The sequence below is a fragment of the Lepidochelys kempii genome, chromosome 8, assembly GCF_965140285.1.
Source record: "Lepidochelys kempii isolate rLepKem1 chromosome 8, rLepKem1.hap1, whole genome shotgun sequence".
Lineage (NCBI taxonomy): Eukaryota > Metazoa > Chordata > Testudines > Cheloniidae > Lepidochelys > Lepidochelys kempii.
In genome coordinates, this window is record NC_136387.1 from 994,700 (window position 1) to 1,015,586 (window position 20,887).

At 56.3% G+C, this 20,887-nt stretch overlaps 1 protein-coding gene across 2 annotated transcripts; it reads left to right on the forward strand.

Moving 5' to 3' along the window:
* The first annotated feature begins 30 nt into the window (after window positions 1–30).
* Window positions 31–8,715, forward strand: RAB24 (RAB24, member RAS oncogene family). Of its 2 annotated transcripts, none has more exons than XM_073355100.2 (9): window positions 31–132; window positions 2,403–2,689; window positions 3,240–3,308; window positions 3,640–3,718; window positions 4,268–4,335; window positions 4,830–4,929; window positions 6,254–6,373; window positions 6,934–6,996; window positions 8,229–8,715. In XM_073355100.2, the coding sequence occupies exons 2-9, from the start codon at window positions 2,573–2,575 to the stop codon at window positions 8,291–8,293; spliced, it is 681 nt and encodes a 226-aa protein (XP_073211201.1). In that variant the 5' UTR covers window positions 31–132; window positions 2,403–2,572; the 3' UTR covers window positions 8,294–8,715. The 2 variants fall into 2 exon arrangements, with proteins under 2 accessions (XP_073211201.1, XP_073211202.1); XM_073355101.2 differs by having other exon boundaries at window positions 6,254–6,304.
* Window positions 8,716–20,887: the final 12,172 nt, after the last annotated feature.

The following is a 20,887-nucleotide window of genomic DNA, read 5'->3' on the forward strand; positions in this document are numbered from 1 at the left end:
ACGCGCTATCTCAGAGTCGGTCCCCGGAGCCCCGCCCCCGGCCCCGCCCCCCAGTGCAGCCGGGAGCGGCCCGCAGCGCCGAGCGCCGAGACGGGCCGCGGGTTCCGGGGCCGCGGGCACCATGCGGCCGAGGTGAGCCGGGAGCGGGGCCTTCCGACCGGGACCCCCCCCCGGCTCCGGCCGCAGCCCCTCCGGGACCCCCCCCCCGGCTCCTTCCCCGGGACCCCTCCCGGGACCCCCCCCGGCTCCGCCCGCAGCCCCCCCCGGCTCCTTCCCCGGGACCCCCCCCGGCTCCGGCCGCAGCCCCCCCGGGACCCCCCCCAGCTCCTTCCCCGCACCCCTCCCGGGACCCCCCCCGGCTCCGCCCGCAGCCCCCCCGGGACCCCCCCCGGCTCCGGCCGCAGCCCCTCCCGGGACCCCCCCCCGGCTCCTTCCCCGGGACCCCTCCCGGGACCCCCCCCCGGCTCCTTCCCCGGGACCCCTCCCGTGACCCCCCCCCGGCTCCTTCCCCGGGACCCCTCCCGGGACCCCCCCCCCGGCACCCCCCCCCGGCTCCGGCCGCAGCCCCTCCCGGGACCCCCCCCCGGCTCCGGCCGCAGCCCCCCCGCCCCCCCCCCCCCGCTCCTTTCCCGGGACCCCCCCCCCGGCTCCTTCCCCGGGACCCCTCCCGGGACCCCCCCCCGGCTCCGCCCGCAGCCCCCCCGGGACCCCCCCCGGCTCCGCCCGCAGCCCCCCCGGCTCCTTCCCCGGGACCCCCCCCGGCTCCGGCCGCAGCCCCTCCCGGGACCCCCCCCCGGCTCCTTCCCCGGGACCCCTCCCGGGACCCCCCCCGGCTCCGGCCGCAGCCCCTCCCGGGACCCCCCCCGGCTCCGGCCGCAGCCCCCCCCGGCTCCTTCCCCGGGACCCCTCCCGGGACCCCCCCCCCGGCTCCGGCCGCAGCCCCCCCCGGGACCCCCCCCGGCTCCGCCCGCAGCCCCCCCGGGCCCCCCCCCAGCTCCTTCCCCGGGACCCCTCCCGGGACCCCCCCGGCTCCGCCCGCAGCCCCCCTGGGACCCCCCCCCGGCTCCTTCCCCGGGACCCCTCCCGGGACCCCCCCCCCGGCTCCTTCCCCGGGACCCCCCCCGGCTCCGCCCGCAGCCTCTCCCGGGACCCCCCCCGGCTCCGCCCGCAGCCTCTCCCGGGACCCCCCCCCCGGCTCCGCCCGCAGCCCCCCCGGGCCCCCCCCCAGCTCCTTCCCCGGGACCCCTCCCGGGACCCCCCCCGGCTCCGCCCGCAGCCCCCCTGGGACCCCCCCCGGCTCCTTCCCCGGGACCCCTCCCGGGACCCCCCCCCGGCTCCTTCCCCGGGACCCCCCCCGGCTCCGCCCGCAGCCTCTCCCGGGACCCCCCCCCGGCTCCGCCCGCAGCCTCTCCCGGGGACCCCCCCCCGGCTCCGCCCGCAGCCTCTCCCGGGACCCCCCCGGCTCCTTCCCCGGACCCCCCCCCCCGGCTCCGGCCGCAGCCCCCCCGGACCCTTCCCCCGGGCCCCCCCCAGCTCCTTCCCCGGGGACCCCTCCCGGGACCCCCCCCCGGCTCCGCCCGCAGCCCCCCCAGGCCCCCCCCCGGCTCCTTCCCCGGGACCCCTCCCGGGACCCCCCCGGCTCCTTCCCCGGACCCCCCCCCCGGCTCCGGCCGCAGCCCCCCCGGACCCTTCCCCCGGGACCCCCCCCGGCTCCTTCCCCGGGCCCCCTCCCGGGACCCCCCCCCGGCTCCGCCCGCAGCCCCCCCTGGGCCCCCCCACTCTGCCTACAGCCCCCTAGCTCCCACCCGCTTGGGAGCCCCCAGGCCCTATCAGGCCCCCCCGCCCCCCGGCTCCACCCTCAGCCCCCTGTCCACCCCAGGTTCCCTCCCACCCCATGACCCCCCCCACCGGTCCCCCAGACTCCTGTCTCCGGTTCTCTCCCCCCCTGCACCCGAGCTCCTCGTCAGGCTCCTCCCCTCAGCTTCCTCTGCTCCCATGCCACCCCCATGACCCCCCGGCTCCTGCTCTGCTCCCCCCCGCCCCCTGTACGGTTTGGTTGTTGCTCCCCAGCCCCTTGGCTGCTCGCCCGCCGTGCGGCCCAGGACTCCCTCGTGCAGTTTCTGAGCCCCGGGATTCTTGGTTGCTGCCTTCCCCTGAGCTGTACGGCAGCCTCGGGGCCCCGAGCGGAGCCCGTGATGTCGGTGCTGCGGGTGGCCAGGGCCCTGCGTTGCACAGCTCCTTGCTCTTCGGCGAGTGCCCCCGTGGCCGCCCAGCCTGTGGCTTCCATGGGCCTGCGGCTGTCGCCATGCAGGAGGCTATAGCTGGCTTGGCAAAAGGCAGCGGTTTCCTGCCCACGGTCTGTAGCGTCAGCTCGTCCCTTCCTTGGTGTCTCCTTGCTGCAGGTGAAATTCTCCGCTTGACTCTTTCTTTCCTTGGCTGCGTACGGCGCCCCGGCACTGGCCGGCTCTCTCGCTAAGGCAGGTAGAGTGAGCTCGCGAAGGGGGCCTGGGATCCAGTGGCAGGCACCAGAGGGAAGCTCTTGGCTCGGGCCCAGGCTGGCAGTGGCTGGAGAATGAGTGGGCAGCGTGTGGATGTCAAAGTAGTAATGCTGGGGAAGGAGTACGTGGGCAAGACCAGCCTGGTGGAGAGATATGTCCACAACCGCTTCCTCGTTGGACCCTATCAAAACGTAAGCATGCCCTCTGCCCAAGCTGCCTCGGGGATCCCCCTGGGAGGAGGCAGGCTGCCCGCCCCACTCATGGGGACTCGAATGGCTAAAGGGGACCTTGATAATTATCACAAGGCAGCTGGGATGCCAGCAACTGGGAGCAGAACATTGGCCAGGTCTCTGGAGGCAGGTCTGGCTCCCTGGCTGCATCTGGCCCCCTCACCCCACAGCCTGGCTCTTCTTGCCTACAGGTAGAAAGCTTTGCAAAGACTCGTTTGAAATTCCAGCTGAAGGTTTTGTTTATAGCCCAAACACATCCAAGCCCCTTGGATCAGTGCTTGAGAATCAGTGGCCACGACTAGAAACAAAGGGGAACTGTCCAAAGAGTCACACGACACCTAGTGCAAATGAGCTTGGGCGAGGGAGTTGGCTGGTAGGGAGACTGGCTGGGACTCGTAAAACCCACTGTCCCTCTACGGGGTGCTTGGGATGGGCAAGCTGAGAGGCGAAGCCTGAGGGACCAGGAAATGCTGAGCGAACTGCTGCGTCCATCCCTTCTGTTTCTGTTTAGACGATCGGGGCTGCGTTTGTGGCCAAAGTGATGTCCGTTGGGGGCCGGACAGTAACCTTGGGGATCTGGGTAAGTCTGATCTGAAACGGCTTCACGACCTTGCCAGAAGCCCACAGCTCTAGGTGCTTAGAAACCTGTGGGCCTTTCCCCACTTTCGGATTGGAAACTGCTGTGGGAAAGGGTGCCCTGGCAGCCAGGGGCTCTGCATGGAGTGCCATTGAGCAGCTGGCTTCTCCCGTGGCCATCTCTAAGTCCTAGCTCGGGTAACTGTCCCTGTTCTCTTGTTGCTGGTGCCTCAGCTTGGCTGGGCACTCCCTGGCTGGGCGGGAGGCACAGAGCCAGGCTGGGGCTCTCACCCATGGGGCATGGAAAGCGATGACTTGTCTATTGTTCTTCCTAGGACACAGCTGGGTCGGAGCGGTACGAGGCCATGAGTCGGATATACTACCGAGGGGCCAGAGCTGCCATTGTGTGTTACGGTAAGGGCTTTGCCCAGGGCGCCTGGCTGTCCCTGCAGCCATGCTATTCCCAGCACCTGGCAAGGTGCTCCTCACCCCAGAGCGTGCGTTGGCACTAGTCTGTAGTGGGGAGAGGGGCTGGCCCACCAGGCCCTGAGGGAGCTTCCTCTGTAGGAAATGAGGCAATCCACTCCCAGCCCGTCTGAGCAGCGAAGGCAGAGGCCCCTGGCAGTATGCTGCTAGCTCCTGTCTATTTCTTTAATTCCTGGAAGGGGAAATTTTCAATGTTACACTAAACACAAGGAGGGGCTCAGATACCAGGGTGGAGGGTGGCACCTTCCCACACCCCCAGCATCGAGGCAGCTTTCTGACTACCTGAGAGGGGGTCTCCAGGGCTGCCGAAGCTGTGTTCAACTCTGAGCGGAATGACTCCTCCCCGAGGCCTCTGTTCTTGCTGGTTGGGGGTCTTGCTGCACTCCCTGCAGGCACAGGGCAGGCCGTGGCTTGGGGCGCGGCTAGCTGTGGAGAATGCACTGGGCAGGGCAGGGGCTGACTTCTCTCATCTCCTAGATCTCACAGATAGCAGCAGCTTTCAGCGAGCTAAGTTCTGGGTGACCGAGCTGCAGAACTTTGAGGAGGTGAGTTGCTCTCTGCTCCCAGCCTGGAGCTCTGGGCGGTGGGGTTAGTTCACGCTTTCCTTCTGGAGACGCTGCGTGGGTGAACAGTTGGAGGGATTTTCCTTCCTTTGAGCAGCTGGTTCCAGAAGTGGCCAGGGCAGTGAGAGCCCCACCGCACTCAGCCCAGCATAAGGCTTGGGGCTTCCCCACCTGTCCTTCTGCTGGCGGGGGTGTCTGCCTCAGGCTAGGGTTGGAGACTCACTGCACACAGGTGCTGTGCTCCAGGCAGTGGGTGTGCGGGCGCACCGGGGCAGTCTGCATACGCCTGTATGGGGGTCAGTATGTGACCGAGCGGGGGCAAGGCCTTGTGGTGGATGCGGCAAGGTGATTGTGGCTTGTGTGGGAAGCGTGCTTGGGGAGAGTGCATGCATGGGGGGTTTCCTAGGGGTGCCTGTAAGCTGTTCTCTCTGAGCAGTCTCTGCACGGATGACTGCCCTGTTCTCTCCTTGCTCCAGAACTGCCGGATCTATCTGTGTGGCACCAAGAGCGACCTGTTGGAAGAGGACAGGAAGAAGCGGGGCATTGACTTCCATGATGTGCAGGATTATGCAGATGGTACGTCTCTGCCTGTCCTGGGAGCACACGGCTCTGCCCTGCTGCTCCCTGTCACCCTCGCGCTCCAGGGGAGGCAAGCACCACCCCACCGTGCTCTGCTCTTAGCTTCAGTTTATGCCAGTCAGGTGCTGGCCGCCTAGCACGTTAGTCCCAGCTCAGCGGGCAGAGTCTTTGGCTCTGGCCAGTATCAACAGGGGAGCCAGTGTTCACCTGCAGAGCTGGAGCCGAGGGGAGATGAAAGGATGAGAAGCTGGATATGAGTCAGCAGTGTGCCCTTGTTGCCAAGAAGGCCAATGGCATAGTGGACTTCATTAGTAGGAGCATTGCCAGCAGATCGAGGGACGTGATTATTCTCCTCTATTCAGCACTGGTGAGGCCACATCTGGAGTACTGGGTCCAGTTTTGGGCCCCACACGACAGAAGGGATGTGGATAAATTGGAAAGCGTCCAGCAGAGGGCAACGAAAATGATCAGGGGGCCGGAGCACATGACTTACGAGGAAAGGCTGAGGGAACTGGGCTTGTTTAGTCTGCAGAAGAGGAGAATGAGGGGGGATTTGATAGCAGCCTTCAACTACCTGAAGGGGGGTTCCAGAGAGGATGGAGCTCGGCTGTTCTCAGTGGTAGCAGATGACAGAACAAGAAGTAATGGTCTCAAGTTGCAGTGGGGAAGGTCTAGGTTGGATATTAGGAAACACTTTCACTAGGAGGGTGGTGAAGCACTGGAAGGGGTTACCTAGGGAGGTGGTGGAATTTCCTTCCTTTGAGGTTTTTAAGGCCCGGCTTGACTGATTTAGTTGGGGTTGGTCCTGCTTTGAGCAGGGGGTTGGACTAGATGACCTCCTGAGGTCCCTTCCAACCCTGATATTCTATGAAAGGGAAGGTCTTGGCTTGATTTGCCGTTAGTTTTCCCACACCCTTAGGGGGAATTAAGCAGGAGCTGGGAATGTCACAGTGGGAGCTGCTCAGTGCTGAGCCTGTGCCCTGCCCACGCTGTGCCAAGTTCAGAGCATGTCCCCACCCACAGAAGAGTCTTGGGCTGGTCAGTATGCCGGCTGGTGGGAGATAGTGCTGACAAGTTGCACCAAGCCAGCTAGGGTGTGGTGAGGAGCTGGGCAGAAGCGGCACTTCCTGTCCTTGCGGAGGGGCTGGAGCCAGCTTGTTCTGCCTGCTGGCTGCCTTTGTGACTCTGGCAGCAGCCCTTGCTTCAGGGTGGTTACCAGGAGGAATCCTGGGGGCGGCGGCGGGGAGCCTCCCCCCCACTGCCACTAGCCCTGATGCACACAACACAGGCACCCTCTGGCACTAACCTGTTTGTGTTGCAGAGATTAAGGCTGAGCTCTTCGAAACCTCCAGTAAGACAGGCCAGAGCGTCGGTGAGTTGCCCCTGGCGGGTGCCTGGACAACAGCAGCAGCCACAGCAGGCTGCGGGGGTGGCCGTACAGGTTAGGGGATCGCTGTCTTGGCCATCTTCCTACCTAAAGATGTCCTGTGCACCCACCCCAAGGTGTGCTCGGGAGCTGGCTGCTGACGGGGTTTGTGGGAGAGCAATGCCAGGGAGGGGAGGGGAGCAGAGCGCCTGCTGACCAGGAATGGGAAGAAGTTCAGCATAATTACTTGTCTGTCCTATCAGGACTAATGCAGGGAGCAGGCTGTGGAGACCACAAGTCCCATAATGCCATGCACTGGCTGGGCTCCATGCTGGGACCCTGGGCTGCACATAAGCATTACAGGAGAAGGCAGGTGTGGGTCACACCTGGCCCTGGCCCCTTTGGCTCCCTCCGTGGTGAAGCAGATTCTGCCCCACTCCTCTAGTGCTGGAGGGTGAGTGCAGTGGCTCAAATGAAGTTCCCTGCAGCAGGCTGTCTGCCCTGCCCCAGCCTGCTACCCAGGGCTTCTCATCAACGCCCCACACTGGGGAACAGTCTCCTCCTGGGAGCCCGGCCCCACTGCAGTTTGTGCTAGGAGTGCGGAGGAAGCCCTCATTCTCCCCTTCCTGTCCCAGATGAGCTGTTTCAGAAGGTGGCTGAGGATTATGTCCAGCTCATGGCCTTCCAGGTGATGACAGGTGAGTGGCAGGACAGGACCCGCTGCCTTGCGACCCACGCGCCAGCTGAGTCAGTGGGAGTGAAACCTTTCCGCTCATTCTCCAGCTGGGGTGGGTTTGTCATGCTGCCTGAGGGGAGCCCATGGGTGGCACTTCCCCTTCGTTAATGCTCCCAGTTCAGCCCAGGCCTACGTTCAGGGCGTTTGCTCCCTCGCAAGGGTCGTGGTGGTTCAGAGGTGGGGTGTTTTCTGAGCTGCCGGCGTGCAAGGAGCGGCGGCCCGGCTGCGGCTTCCCCCAGAGTCCCTGCAGGATCTGTTCTCAGTGCTGCAGCAGGGCCCTGCTGTTCCAGACCCATTTTCTTCATTTGCTGCTTCTGCTGAGGCTCCGAGGTGAGATGCAGGGACGCAGCCTTCATTGCACCATCAGCACAGCTCGCAGCAGTGGTGCTGGGCTTCAGGGAGATGGGGCAGGGGGTGCTGGCTCCCCCTTCGCCTCCATCTGTTAGCAGGGACTGATGTCCCCACACGCTGCTGGAGAGTCACCAGTGCACACGAGAGCAAGACTCCTGTGTGTACTGGGGTGCAGGGAACGATGGATTGCCCCAGGGCCTGCGCCAGGGAGAACAGGTTGGTGTCTGACGGTGAAGGGGGCATGTGCCATGGAGGACGGCGCTGGCAGGATGAGCTCCTAGTTAGCTGGAATTTTAAAGGGCTGCTGTCAACTTGAAAATCCCATTTCCATCTGTTCCAGGGTGACTAGAGCAGAAAGGCTGGAGAGAAACACTTCTCTTTAGTTTTTGTTGGGTCAGTTGCATTTCCTATCCCGTGCTCTACGGGCAGGTCTCACTCCTGCCCTGCCCTGCCCAGTGGGTGCGCTCGGCCATGCGTTCCTCAGCCCTGGGAGGGGGGCTGGTGTGGAAGAGGAAGCAGGCAGGCATGTTCCTGGGCATGGGCCACCGGGGCCTAACCCAAAAGATCAGCAGGAAACCCTGCAGGATTGTTCTTTAGTTTGAGGGCTCCCTGATTCAAGGGGCGTGATTAGAGAAATGGATTCTAAGACTGGTTCCACTTGTATGTCTGCCCTAAGCTCTGTCTGGCGCAACCTGGCACCCACCGTCATGTCCTTAGTTTAGTAAAAGGGCTGGCAAACAGGCTGGAATGGTGGCTACTGATTCTGTGGGCTGAAACCGAGCATCCAGCTGAGCGGGGCACAGAAGAGGCAGCAGCCCCCTTTCACTCGTCTTCTCTTTTCAGAGGGTGAAGGCGTAGACCTGAGCCAGAAGAACAGCACCTACTTCTACAGCTGCTGCCACCACTGAACGCACCTCCTGCTGCCAAAATAAAGCCAGCCTGCTGGGGTAGCAGGTCCTGCTCTTCGGACTGTTTGTTTTCTGCCTGCTGTACATAAGCTGTAGGGAATGCCTGGCACCCTGGAGTACGGGATCCCCGCGCCTGGCTCTCCCCTCCATGGGACTTGACAAGCAAAGCTGCTGTGGTCCTAGAGGAGAGACCGACTCTGTTCCACTTTTGGCAGGACTCTGCTGCCTTGTGACGGACACCAGGTGCCTGCACATTAGTGAAGAGTGTTTGGAATAGCTGCTTTCCCCAGCTGGCTCCTTGCAGCTCAGGTCATGTGTAGCTGTGGCCAATGTGTTCCATGGGATATGTTGCCTGATTCTTTGGAGGTTACTTCAATGGCTTCTGTTAAGTTATACAAGTGTAAATAAAGTGCATTGTGGTCCATGAGGCCCGTTGGGTGTTCTTGGGGAAGCCAGGGCTGACAGAGCTGGTGCTTTGGGACCTGTGACTGTGGAGATGTACCTGCCACAGGAGGGAGGAATGTGTCCCTTCAGCAGCAGCTGGCCAGGAACCTGCACCCCCTACTGTAGCATGAGGACATGGCTCCCAGGCCCAAGGTTTTCACCCTCCTCCAGCTCACTGCAGCTGTCCCTGAGGAGGGACCAACCCTCCCCAGCTCCCTCTGTGATTTGTGTTACTGTTGTGCCTCTCTAGCTTCCTCTGTTCCCTGGCGCCTCTGGACTTGCACCACAGCCAGGCCGAGTTCAGTCAGTAGAGATGCTTAGTCAAAGGCTCTGAAGAGCTTGAAATCTGTCCCTCCCTTGGAAGAAGCGGTGCCTGAACTGACCCGGAGGGCAGCTGGGCTGATTCACAGCTCTCTGCCCCCTTCACCACTTCCTGCCCCTGGCTGGCTTACAGAAGCCCAGGACTGGCCCAGTGCTCTCTTGCCACAATACGCAGCTCCAGCCACTCAGGACTGATCTTAGCCTTATGACAACAGGTGGTGGGAGCCTGGGTCTGATGTGGTGGTGGTGAAATGCAGGATACCAGCTTAGACATTTCCCTCCCAGTGTAGGTGAGCCAGTCTGGTGCCTCTGGGAACTGGCTCTCAAGTTTCTCACTGGATAAGTGCACTGGAGAATAAAATCAGCCTCAGCTTTAAGCAAAAGTAGAGAGAGGATCAGGTCACCTCATTTATCCCAAGCTCTGCCTGTTCCTTCCAGTACCATAGATAAGACTTTCTTGACTGGTTTCCATGTCAGGCTGCAGCAAACCCTCAGGACAGGCCCTTAGTGCTGCCTTCAGCTAGAGAGCATTCTGAAGCTTGTGAGCCAATTCAAAACCTTTGAGGCTCTCTGGCCAAAGGGACTTCTGCCCGTGGCTTGGCTCCGGGGAGCAAGCGTGGAGATTAGTGGTCCATGCTTACTTCAGCGCACACACCAGGATCTCAATTCCTTTCCACATACCCAGCACTGTTCTTGATCAGCCAATCTTCCCGAAAAAGGCCCATATACACTCCCACGATGCTGCTTTGTAAACACTGCAGACCTGCCACCCCACCCCCCAAATGGGTAATGGTGGTGTCAGTACAACCTGAGCGGTCTTCTCAGGCACTTGAACATTTCTTCCTGAGATGGAGGCGGGGCCCAAGGCACCCCATGAGCACCGGGAAGTGCTGCTGTAGCCGAGTCTTTTGTGCACGGGCAGCCTCTTGCTGGTGGTCTTGGCCCCAAAGACCTGGATGTTGTTGTGCTGTTTCTCCCCAGGCTGTTGTGCATCCTTCTGGGGAGGCAGAAGAGATCTCAGCACCTAATTCTGCAGATATCACCGGGGATAAAAGATGGCTGCTCGCTCCCACGCCAACACTTCAGGGGGCAGCGGCGGCTGGAGTTGGAGCCTTGGGCTTCTCTTGGAATGGAGACTTAGCATCCAGCCGCAGCGCTCTCACCTTCTTCTTGCCCGTACCATTGTACCTTGCCTCCGCTGCAACGGACTGGACGGGCTCTCGGAGACAAAGGGCAGCTGTTGCAAGACGACCCTAGACCCCTGCGCGGTTTTCTGCAGGCCGGATCCCCGTAGCGACGACTGGCTATGAGTATCGCAGCTTAGAGGCTAGCCCCGCCCAGGGGGGTGCCTGAACGGCTGGTCAGGCCATCGCGAGGTAACTTCCACTCCCCCCCGTCAGTCCTCCAGAGGAGGTAACAGGATGCACGGCACAGACATCTCGCCCCAGTCTGTTACTCGTAAGGGCTCAATCCCCCAAGCCCAGCACTTCCTGGGTGTCAGATCCAGCTGGGAATCCCAGAGATTGTCAGAGCCTCCAAAGAATTAGATTTAAAAAAATGAAAACTCCAATGGTGGCATTAACATGACTCAGACTCACTCAGTTCTGCTTTTCGGTTCAGCTCATTTGCCATGTCAACTGGGAGGCAGAGACTCTGCCGTTGGGCACTACAGAAATTACGCTTTTGGAATGAGCCTAGAATTACCTTCCCCAGAATGGGCAGCTTGCCCTAGGCAGGGGGGAGGGGGCATTAACCATCTCGAAGAGCAGGGCTCTAACTTGTGGGGGCTACCAATTTCTTCACAGCATCCCAGGAGAGTCTGGTAGCTGAGCTGACCTCTCTGGGTGGAACTCATCCACACGGGGAGATGTACATCACTCACTGGCTGTGCGCCTCGCAAGCCGTCACTGCACAGAGACCACATGTAGACTCTCATGCTGCTTGTTAAGCAGCAGCTGCCCGACCTCAGTGAGACAAAACACACACAACAAATTCAAGAGTAAAGTTAAACTTTACTTTACAGTAATTGTTTTCTTCTATATACAAAGAATTACAGTACATAATCTGGGAGCACCTGGAGAAGGCCAACCCTCTTTTCATTATCATAAGTTTCACATACACAGCCAACAGTCTAAGGGGAGCAAAGTGAAATTAATCAATGGTCCAAGACTCTCCCCTTCTCCCTCTTCTAAAAATAATAGATATATACTGTAAATATATAAGCCTCTCTCACTCAATCTCATGTTCTTTGTACAGGACGTGTGGCAGGTGAGTTCTGTGTAACACCATTACATTAGACAATCTTTCACAAACTCCCATGTGCTGTGTTCATCCACCATCCACTGCTCCCTGCACACACATACAAATAAAGCACCGGACAGTCATGGCAGGGCACAGTGACACTTGGCAACCCCTTCCTGCAGTTGTTACTCAGGCACTATTCCCAGTTACTTCAGTGGAGGTTTTGCTACGGCATGGGCCCTGCCCGGTGTCCATCTCACCAGCCCCAGGGCAGCGTGCGTGCGTGCGGCCTGATATGATAGACTTGGGGTAGGAACGCTATCATGCGTATTCTTCATTCAGCTTGTTAGCGTAATCACACTGAAGCAATTTGCCTCTACAGCCCTCTTCTCTGCTGCGTGACCGTGCGGTGTTAGTCCTAACCTCTTAGTTCCTGGCCCAGGGGCCGGAATATCACACTCCCAGCTGGAGCTTCAGCTGAAGGAAGAGGAGGGTAGTTTAAGCACAGAGCGCTGGCCATGCCCCACACGGGGGAAGGGGCGCTTTGCTTTTTACAAATTTTTCTCCCCCGTGCTTCATACAAACCTGATCGATCCCTCATGTTTCATCATTTATTCCTCAGGGTAAGGAGGGGGAACCCCTCCCTTGGTCACAGCAGACAAGGGCCCTGCAGGGGCACGTCTTGCTCCAGATGCTGAACTGTGGGGAAGAGAATTCCCCTGTTCAGTCCTGAGGATCGCACTGCAGGCTGGGGGGCGCGGAAGGAACTACTGGACTTATACAAGCCTAGTGCAGTGTTAGGGAAAACCAGTGCAACGGGAAAGGGCCAACCCTGAGGCTGAGCACAACTTTCCACCCCCAGTTCTGCTAGCCAACTGGGGGCTAGCCAAGGGGACAATGGTAGGAGCTTTTCAAAGCCGTGTGCACTTTACACCAGGCTCCCGCTGGCCTAACAAAGGCAGACCTGGGGGTAGGGGGCAGAGTGCCAAGTGTAAGCAAGGCCAGGCCTCTGCTGTCAAGCTGCTCTGACCAAAGCTTGGAGCATCTTTCACTTGCTAACACACAAACTGCTTGTTAGAAAATACAGAACTTCCAGCACCATTAGCCCCTGCCCATCTCAAGGCAGTGATCTTGCTAATGCTTTAATTCCGTTCTCCTGTGTATGACTGATTGGTTCTCAAACTCCTGTATCATATAGGTCTGCAAGCAGCTTAACTGATTTTGTTCCAATCCTTTATCCTCCCTGCAGACACCAACAGAGCATGCTGACTGTTCAGTTTGCTTTACAGGTTCCCAGCATAAAGGTCCAAAATCCATTTCCTCTATGTCAACGGTTCTGAAACATCATAAACCTGAAGCCAGCTCAGTCCCTATGGCAACCCAGAAGAACATACATGTCCCAGCGCACGCACAGGTCCTTTTTTAAAAAACCCAGAGACTCGCTGGCAGCTTGGTCTGGTTTGAAGGCATCTCAAATCTGGGTAACATCAAAACAATCAGGGTGTTCCTGTGAGCCCTGTCCTGTCTGTTTCAGTGACTCTAACCGAAGGCCCAGCCCAGCTACCAGAGAAGGAAAGGATTCAGCTTGCAAAGGAACTCCTGGCGTAGGGCTGGGGGACGTGAATTCAGCCCTACTGTTCTGAACAGCCAAACTCTGTACAATAGCACCATGAGAGCCCAAGTACTTAGCCAAGGGCAAATTTAAGATTACAACTTTCCCTAGCAACAGGACACAGCACTATTAATTTGTAGAGATTTCCCCAAGAGGTAGATTGAGTTCTGCCAGGCCTGCCACCACAGCCACTCCTCTAGCCCATGGTGCAGCATATCACTCTGCTGCCAAGATGGCAGAGGGGGCTGGCTGACTTCAAGAAGAACATCACATCAGGACGTCTCTAAAGGAAGGAATCTGCTTTCATTTAGTGCCCGGTCGCCAAGAGCCCTGCTAGCAGGCTACATGCAAAGCTCCCGCTGACGCCAACGGGAAAGTGAAGGAAAACCTATTGACAATCTCCCTCCTTACCTAGATTTGTCCCTTTTCCACGGGTACAAGAACCCAATGAGCAGGGAGGCCTGTCTACATTAGAAAAGTTAGTAACTGGATCACTACATATGCTTCCAATGGTGCAGTACTAGTAAGCGTATGTCCTATTGTAGACAAGCCTCAGGCAACTTTGACACCACGTCCTGAGAAGCTGTTCAGAACAGATGTCTGCACTAGTTATCACTGCAAGTTCTGCCGTAACCTTCCCAGATATCAGCTAGGTTCAGATGGTGTACAGCTGAGCACGCGTATCGGTAATGTAGGGTAACATACATTCGAGAGATGTCAATTGAGAGTTAAGGCTAAATTTAACAGAAATCCAAACACGTTAAGTTGTTGAAACGCACAGTTCAGGCTCCCAAACAACCCTGCCTCCGCCCTGTAGTGATGTCAGCCAAGAACCATTCAGTTACGACTGATGCTCATCAGAGCCTGTGCGCTCAGATTAAACTGAACTGACTTTTGCCCATTTTTCATTTCCGCCTTTACAGGAATGAGTTAAGGTTGTTTCCACAACTCAATCCTGCCTAGTCTCATCTTAACATGCTGTATTTCTTTTATGTTTAACATGAACTCCAAATTCCCTGGGTTTAATGATGCTTGTTTAAAATTAATCACAACATCCCTGTATTTTTTTACTCTAATTCACTAATATGTATTCTCTACCTTAACTCCATCATACATTTTTCTCTGGGAATTTGTTTTCTTTTTAATTACTAAAGTTTTCATATGTGATCAGTAAACAAAACTCACAAAAAAAACAGCTACCAAGGGATATTTTTAATGATCTGAAGAAGATATGTAGCATCAGCCTTAACCATCTTATAAAATGGTAATTTTTGTGTCCAGATTCACCAGTGCGCTGGCTGCTTTAGGCATTCAGAAGCAGTGCAGAGGTGGATAATTACGCTGCGTTTGCAGTTGTTTTCAATCGTCAGAGCAGCACAATGCATCAAGTGCATATGCCCCTACCCCTTCCCTCCACATTCCCCTGTGCATACCCCACCCCCACCGTTTCTCCCTGATCTCCCAGCTGGAGAGATTTGGTGCAACAGGTAGTTTTTGAAAAAACCTGATCAGTATTAAGCGTCATCATTTTGCAGTTATTCTTCATAAAGGAAGGTTACTTATAGTAACAGGAGAGCTACGAGATGTCCCAGCGGGTATTCACCATGTCTGCACGTGCTGTGCATGCCCAGGACTGGAAATTCTTCAAGAGTGATGTCTGTTGGGGCACCCACGTGCCCTGCGTCTCCTTGTGCTGTGAACCAAGGGGTTAAGGGGTGGCATGGACCGATGGCATCTCCAGTTCCTACTCTGCCATGAATCCCGTGAGGATCCGAAGCCGGAGGAGGAGGGTGGGTCTGCAGAGACCACACATAAGAACGAACCCAGTTAAGGAAAATAAGCTTCCCTTTTTCCTCATCAAGTGCTGGTCCCAATGGCTACTCACTGTGGGTGAGTGCCAAGCAGGCGGTGGGCAGGAAGAGTTCTGTACACAGCTCACAGAATGGCTGAGTTGAAGGAAGCGCGCAGCCGAGGCCTGATTCAGTGACTGGTGCCCAGTGAACACGTGAATGGAGTGCCATCGCTCGACACACTTCAGAGGGGTCCCTTGGCAGGATGCCACTGCAGCAGCTTGTGCTCTGGTAGAATGAGCCCTGAGAGTCTGGAGAGGGGCTCCCGCCCTCTCAGAGCAGAGAAGGATGCAGCTGGAAATCCATTCTGAGTGTCTTGGAGAAGATACTGCTTCTCCTTTCATCCGCGCAGCTATGGACGCACAGCCGTGGAGATCTCCTGCAGGACCTTGTCCTATCCAGACAGAACAACCAAGCTATTCAGCATCCAGAGAGCAACCTCTCGCCCTCACTATTCCTGTGAAAATCTGGGTAATACACAGGCAGGTGAACGGCTCGTTACAGTGGAAGTCAGATGGAACTTGGGATACAATCTCAAGGACACTGTCCCTGTGAATGACAGGATCAGGCAGGTCTGCCACTGGGCCCAAACTCTCACATTCTCCTGGCCAACAGCTTTAAGGACAGTTACCTTCAAAGAGTAGGACTGAGGTGGAGGCTCAGGGTTCAAACAGTGGTTTCATGAGTTGGGAATGGACCAAGTTCAGGTCCCAAGACAGAGGGGGTCTTGATACTGTAGGAACATTCTAACAATGCCTTTTAAGAACTTGACTCTTGTGGGATGGGTGAGAACTGACCAGTCCTCTACTGAGGATGAAAGGCATCGACAGCGCTCAATAATCCCTTAATGAAATGATGGATAGGCCGGCTGACTTCCAGAAGAGGAGACAGTCCAGGATAAGAGGAACGCCAGACCCTCCTGAGGCAAATTGTGCCTCTGACACCACATGGAGAGCTGCTTGCACTCAGCAGTGTAACACTTCCTTACAGAAGGTTTCCTGCTACTGAGAAGCAGGGATCGCCAAGTAGGGTCTCTCTAAATCTGTGGTCCATCCGAAAAACAGGCTGTCAGATGAAGAGATATGGGTTGGGATGATTGGTCCTGTCCCCATTCTGTGACAGCAGGTCCAGAAATGGCTGCAGGCAAATGTATGGCAAAAGCAATAAGTCAGGTACTTACTGTTGTCCTGGGTTGCAAAGTCATCACAAAACGGGGATCCCCACTGGCACAAGGTTTGTTGGATGACGGACAAACAGAGCTCCCATTCATGGGCTACGTGAGAACGCCTGCCGAGGCTGTCTGCTAGGGAATTTTCATTCTCCCCAGTAGGTGCATTGCAGAGAGGGTGAGCTGCTGCTGGATGCACCAGCTCCCAGCTGGACAGCCTCCCCGCAGAATGATCTGACCTGGACAGGTGGCTCAGAAAAAGGGGAGGACTTGTGTGCATGCTTTGTGGACGGCACAAAGCTTGAGCAGGTTGATGTGGCATGTGAACTCTTGCAAAGTCTAGGAACGCTAATCTATGTAGTCATGCAGGTGGGCTCCCCCGTCTAGTCAGGCTGCGTCTGTCACAAGTGTCCTTGGGAGTGGGGTGGGAGCAAAGGGAATCCCCGCAAATACCGACTCCCTTTCCTAACAGGTGAGAGATACCCGAATGCTGGAAGGAAGGGTGACTCTTGTCCGAGGAGTCCTTGTTTGGGATGTTGACTTTCCTCAGCCAAGCCTGGAGACTGCGGGGGGAAGCCTGGGGATGGGTGTAGGTGCATGTCACCACATGGCCTAGGAGGACCAGACTGCTGTCTGATGACTGAGAAAAGTTGGATACTGAGGTCTCTCATTATTAGGAATCTGTCCTGTGGTGAGTAAGCTCTGGATGCAAGCAAGTCAAGAACTGCTCCAATAAATTCTGCAGCCGTGGGTGTTAAATGGACTTTCCTGGGTTTCCCTGAAGCCCCAAGGAGGGGCACAGGTCAAGCAGGGCAGCGAATGCTGTATGTACTGCCTGATATGATCATCCCTGGAGGAGCCAGTCACCTAGACAGGGACGTACATGGTAGCGGTGATAGTGTAGGTGTGCTGCACTACTAACAGGACTTTTGTAAAAGCCACCGGTGCTGCCAAAAGGCCCCAGGGGCGTGGACCTGGTACTGGAAGTGCTCTGACCCCACCATGAAATACAGGGATTTCCTGACTGCACATATGTGAAAAGGCATCCTTTAAATCGACAGCTGCAAACCAGCTGCCTTTGTCCAGGGAGGGGACTAGAGCATCCACAGTAATCATCCTGACTGCTGAACGGCAGCTGCCGGAGACCAGGGTGGGTCCCCGCCCCTCTTCCTTTTGGGGATCAGGAAGTATCTGGAGTAAAAGTTGTTTCCCCGGCATTCAGCAGGTACCAGTTCTGTTGTTCTAGAGATGAGGATGGGGATTTTGCAGAAGGACAGGGATCGGATTGTGTAGCTGGCTGAGATGATGCCAAAGACCCATCTGTTAGAAGTTAAATGTTGTCACATCAGAAGAAAACAGATTAGATGTCCATCAAAAGGGGTGGGGAGACTGGACAGACAAGCACTGTGTGTGAAGCTCTCAGTTGTCTCCTCGAGGATCAGACTTGCTGAGAGATGTCTGAGACTGGAGAGGGGACAGCGGTGCGTCTGTTGCCCTGTACCCTCTGGCAGGTTCTCAGTGGCCCATAGGACAGGACCCCCCGTGGTACCACAGCTGTGGGGCTGGGCAGTCTCTAGCGTGGGGTAGTTTAGAATATTTTCTGAGAGAAGCCAGGGTGCATATTCCTGAGGAATTGAGGTGGCACAAGTGTCTTTGAGTGACTCATCCGTCCTTTCACAGCTAGAACCTCCTTGGGGAGATCCGACGCCTGCAGCCACGATGCCCATCTCATGACCGAGGTAGCCACAGAACAGGAAGCCATGTTCACAGCATCCAGGGATGCCTGCAGAGATGACCTGCTACAAGCTTTCCTTTTTCTGGGACAGCCGGGAAGGGGGCTGGTTTGTGCCAAAGGTTTTTAGTAGGCTCCAAGAGGGCCTCATTTATAGAGCGCGCTTTGGAGTCGGTTTCAGAGCGCTGGACTCTCCTGGTACTGCCGGTGCCGGCTCTTGCCCCCTGGGAACTCTGGGTGCACCTGGTCTGGGGCATGGATTCTCACTCAGCCCCAAGGGATGGGGAGCCATCCTCTTCTTTGACGACTTATCAGTCTTCTGACGAGTGTCTTTCCCTACCCTCTTCATGCATCCTCTTCGAGTCCGCAGGCCTGCTGGAGAGCTCTCAGGTCCCTGCAGAGTCCGAGCTGCTGGGATGGCCTAGCACAAGGGGGAGAGGAAGGAGTAGCAGGTCTCACAGTTCAACGGGATGTGAGATTCCTGGAGGCAGTAGAGACAGGTCTTGTGAGCGGTGGTGAACAGGAAGACCTGAGGGCATGCAACACAGTGCTTGAAACCTGGGGCCTTGGGCATAAATGCCTTGGACATAGGGAGAATAAGGTGGGGGGAACCTCCTGATCACCACTAACTAACAGCTACTTGAAAAGCCCTAGCTAACTAGTGAAAAGAGCCACATAACCAATACACCATTAGAAACATGTTTAATGTTTACAGCTAACACTGAACAGAGGCGAAGAGACTAACAAACACAACAGGGCTTAGTCCCAGGATGTTAGCGGTAGCAAGGAACTGGAGAGGCAGCTGATCCGCTCTGTCACTTATATGCCCTCAGTTCATAGCAGAGGAGACGCAGAGCACAGACACGGACCAAGGGACATGGCTATTGAAGAATTTCTGGTCCTGAGTACTTGGAACACGTGCCCCCCCCCCATGGCCAGACCTCAAAGTAGTACTGAGTGTTTTCTCCAGCAGCAGAGGCTGGTGCATAGCATCTTGTCCTACAGAAAAGCTCACCAAAGGCTTCCCTTCCAAACAGACATGCATGCCTACTGACCTCCCTCTCACTGTTCCCATTGCTCTGAATGGTACTGAGGTCACAGGCTTTGCAACGCTGACCACTGCTTCCCATTGTTCCCAATGGGAGTGAAGTCCTCAGGGGAGACAATGGCTCTATGCAGGCAGGGGACAGACAGCAGCGCTGGGAGGAGCTGATGAGTAGAGGTGGTGACCATCTTTGCTAAAGGCAGCGAATGGCCTCAGTCCCTTGGAGAACAATGGGAGCCTGCAGCCATTTCGCAAGAGGGCTTTTATTGGAAAGTTTCTATGAAACCTTCTTCAGCCTCTGCCAAATGGGAAACTTTCAGTTACAAGCAGACAGAAAACATGGCTCTTAACCCAAAACTCTTCTTCTCAAAACCACCCCTTGCACTACTCAGGAGCCACCTTTTGCAGTAACACCTGAGGAGCGGAGACTATTGGGGGGAGGGGAGGAGAGAATGTCTGACACCTCTTTGCTATGCAGGGAGAATGTGTTTGTCTTCAACAACGAGGGTGAATTTCTGCTTTAAGTGCAAAACTTGACTCCACCTTGCCTGTGGGGCAGCCCCTCTATCTGGTACTGATGTCTCTAGTTTCAGAGTGGCAGCCGGGTTAGTCTGTATCTGCAAAAAGGCCGAGGAGTCCTTGTGGCACCTTAGAGACTCACAAATTTATTTGAGCATAAGCTTTTGTGGGCTACAGCTCACTTCATTGGATGCATGCAGTGGAAAATAGAGTAGGAATATGGGACGCATGCAGTGGAAAATACAGTAGGAATATCCCTACTGTATTTTCCACTGCATGCATCTGATGAAGTGGGTTTTAGCCCACAAAAGCTTATGCTCAAATAAATTTGTTAGTCTCTAAGGTGCCACAAGTCCTCCTTGTTCTTTCTGATGTCTCTAGTGTAGATGCGCCCTGAGTCTCTCTCCATTAAATTGTTTGATCTCAGTAGAGATCAGTGTCTGTGGCAAAGGCCAGAATGAACTGCCGGCACACTTCATTTAATTTACTTTAAAACTGACCGTTTCTCTCTCTTGCTCCTATCCTACATGAGCACTAACATGTTTGCAATGCTATTTTCTATATAAAGAATCCAGTGACTTGAATTATTGATGAAAATTCTAAAAGGTAGCAAAGGAAATAAATGGCATTTAAACCGCCCCAGTACAAGTGTCTCCTCAGGCCATCCAAGTCAACAGATGCAGCTGGCTGGCTCTGCGGGCTGCCACCATCTCAAACAGTGGAATTCAGTTTTGTTTCCTTTAGTGTGGATTTACCTGGCATACAAAGAGTGCCAGTCTGACCCTGAGGCTGAAGTCACTTTAGTCCTCCCTGAAAAAAGGCAGCCTTGGTTCCAGCAGAGCATGTCTCAGGGATCACATCGAGAGGCAAGAGAGTATTCTGTTTCAGACCGTGGCCTGTCTGCTGAGGTTGCCAACAGGGTTCAGACATAAAGCTGTTCATTTCTTCTCCATCACACTAACTTACAGAGATGTTCCCATCGGTATGAAAAGCTTCCTCCTCCAGCCTGGGATAACAGAAGTGGCCAGCCAGCCACGATTCGTCAGTGTTCTACAGCTTGCTAGCGAGGGGCCGGGGCACATTCCACTCCCGGGGAGTGGGGTGTTCAGCCCCGGGCAGAGAGGAAAACCCCACTAACTGCACAACCCCTTCCAGCTGATACAGAACAACTGCTTCCTGCTTTCCTCACTTCTCCTAGTCACTAACCCTCTTCCGCCTAGAGAGGCATTTGTCTTAACTTCTAAGCTGACACAAGCACTGCCTTTACGTGATATTTCCCAGTGCGGATCCATATTTAACCAAGCAGGCGCAAACCTACTCTAAAGTCAGCTCTGTGACCCGTGTCAGCTGGAAGGTGGGTGGGCTGGAAAACTGGATCTGTACAGAAAAGCTCTGGAGGGAGAAGAGAAGAGAAGAGAAGAGAAACAGTGGTGTAGTCAAATGAGTGGCGGAAGGCCGGGGGCTTAAAATATCATGCAATGGCTCAATCTACTTTCACTGTTCAAACAGGAGCTCCTCAATAACTGCTGAGAGTGAAGGGATTCTGCTGCTGCTGTGAACCTCGCCCTATATTTCAACACATGACTTATAAGGAAGATTCTTCAAACCTGCGCTCATGAGAATTCACTGAGAACTTTTCCATTGTAAAGATTTAGAATAGCC